The 1,643-nt window shown below is 23.9% G+C and overlaps 1 protein-coding gene across 1 annotated transcript in view; it reads left to right on the top strand.

Moving 5' to 3' along the window:
• Positions 1–1,521, top strand: part of LOC108745390 (odorant receptor 4-like) — a 3,128-nt gene extending 1,607 nt beyond the window's left edge. The window contains exons 2-4 of the mRNA XM_018481528.1: positions 758–959; positions 1,223–1,378; positions 1,465–1,521. Coding sequence (XP_018337030.1) covers positions 758–959; positions 1,223–1,378; positions 1,465–1,521 — 415 coding nt within the window. The remainder of the gene's footprint in view (positions 1–757; positions 960–1,222; positions 1,379–1,464) is intronic.
• Positions 1,522–1,643: the final 122 nt, after the last annotated feature.

Genomic DNA, 1,643 nt, shown 5'->3' with positions numbered 1-1,643 from the left:
AGGATTTACTTAATTATGATATTAATTTATTATAATGATATTAATTTATACCGAAAAAAATTGTATACTTAAAAAATGGTTATTATTTCCTCTTAACAAATATAAGAATATTTTCTCTTAAATTAATAATATATTCTTGATTTGGGAAGGCGATCATTGCTACACTCGCGCTTCACATGGTTTTTGATAATGTCCCCCTTCAAATCATGCAACCTTTGTCTGAAACATTTTTCTTTAAAATGCATTGTTCAAAAGATATTTAAAGTTATTATTTAAAATTGAACATTCTGTACGTTCTTATATTAAGAATATGATAATTTCCCTCTTAAATTAAGAGGATTGTTTTGGCGCTTATTTTTAGAGGAAAACATACTGTACGTAAGTGGGATATTTTTGAGTTAAGAATATAATTTTTTCGGTGTATAATTTCATGACTTAATTATTGCATTAAGAGGATATATATTAAATGATGATATATATTAAATTTTCTTATCTACGACCATTAAAAAATCATAAATTTTAAAGATAATTAAATAGTATAACTTATTCTTATTTTCCCTTTTATATTTAAGTAATTCATATATATTTATTTTTATTATTATGTTGTAAAAGTCCACAATCAGCATCACTAAGTTTTTTTAAACTATAATTGCTATAGAATATATGTATAGATTTTTCAAAAGTTAATTTGTCATGCTTTTGGTTTGATACATACAATTATCATTATATTATTAAATTAAAAAACTTGATTGTACAGATTTGCGTATTCTGTAAATGCAAAATTCTCGCAAATAATCGGATTACAGTTTATAATAAGCACATTGATAATATGTTCTAATTTATATCAACTGAGCCAATCATCATTGAACGCAGACAGTGTTGGGTTAATTGGATTCACGTGCTGCATGTTAACAGAAATATTTCTTTATTGTTGGTTTGGACACAAAATAAAATTAAAGGTATATCTGATTAACTAATTAATAAAGAGAACTAATTAAGAACATTTTTTTGTATAAAAAATATTTTGTATAAGAAATTGAATTAATAATCTCATCATATATGTCACTTATGTTATCCGTAAAAATTATATAAAATTGCGTATTATTAAATGAAAACATTTTCAACAGTAACATATGTCTATAAGTATTTAGAAACAATATTTTATTTATATAATCAAAACGCTAAACATTAAACAAATATTATTTTGTATATTAATTTATAGAGCGTTCAAGTGGCAGATAGCATTTTTCAAATAAAGTGGCCATTGCTGAATAATAACATCAAAACTAATCTCCTAATAATTATGAAACGCGCTACAATTCCTATCGAATTTACTACTGCGCATATCATTAGTTTGAATTTGGACTCTTTTGTGGCGGTGAGTATATTAATTTTATATAGTCTCTATCGTTGACTATGAATGAAGCATTGCTAAGATTTTTATTACATTTATTACTATTTTAGCTGCTCAAAACATCATACTCCGCTTACAGTTTGTTAGTACAAGTACAGGAAAAGTAATATGTACAAATGTAACGTGTTCTGGTAATTGCAATATAGTTGCAATATATATGTGTATACACATATATATATATATATATATATATATATATATATATATATATATTTGTAATAAAAACGCA

Source organism: Trachymyrmex septentrionalis, unplaced genomic scaffold (genome assembly GCF_001594115.1).
Source record: "Trachymyrmex septentrionalis isolate Tsep2-gDNA-1 unplaced genomic scaffold, Tsep1.0 scaffold14, whole genome shotgun sequence".
Lineage (NCBI taxonomy): Eukaryota > Metazoa > Arthropoda > Insecta > Hymenoptera > Formicidae > Trachymyrmex > Trachymyrmex septentrionalis.
This window is presented reverse-complemented; position numbering and strand designations above follow the sequence as displayed.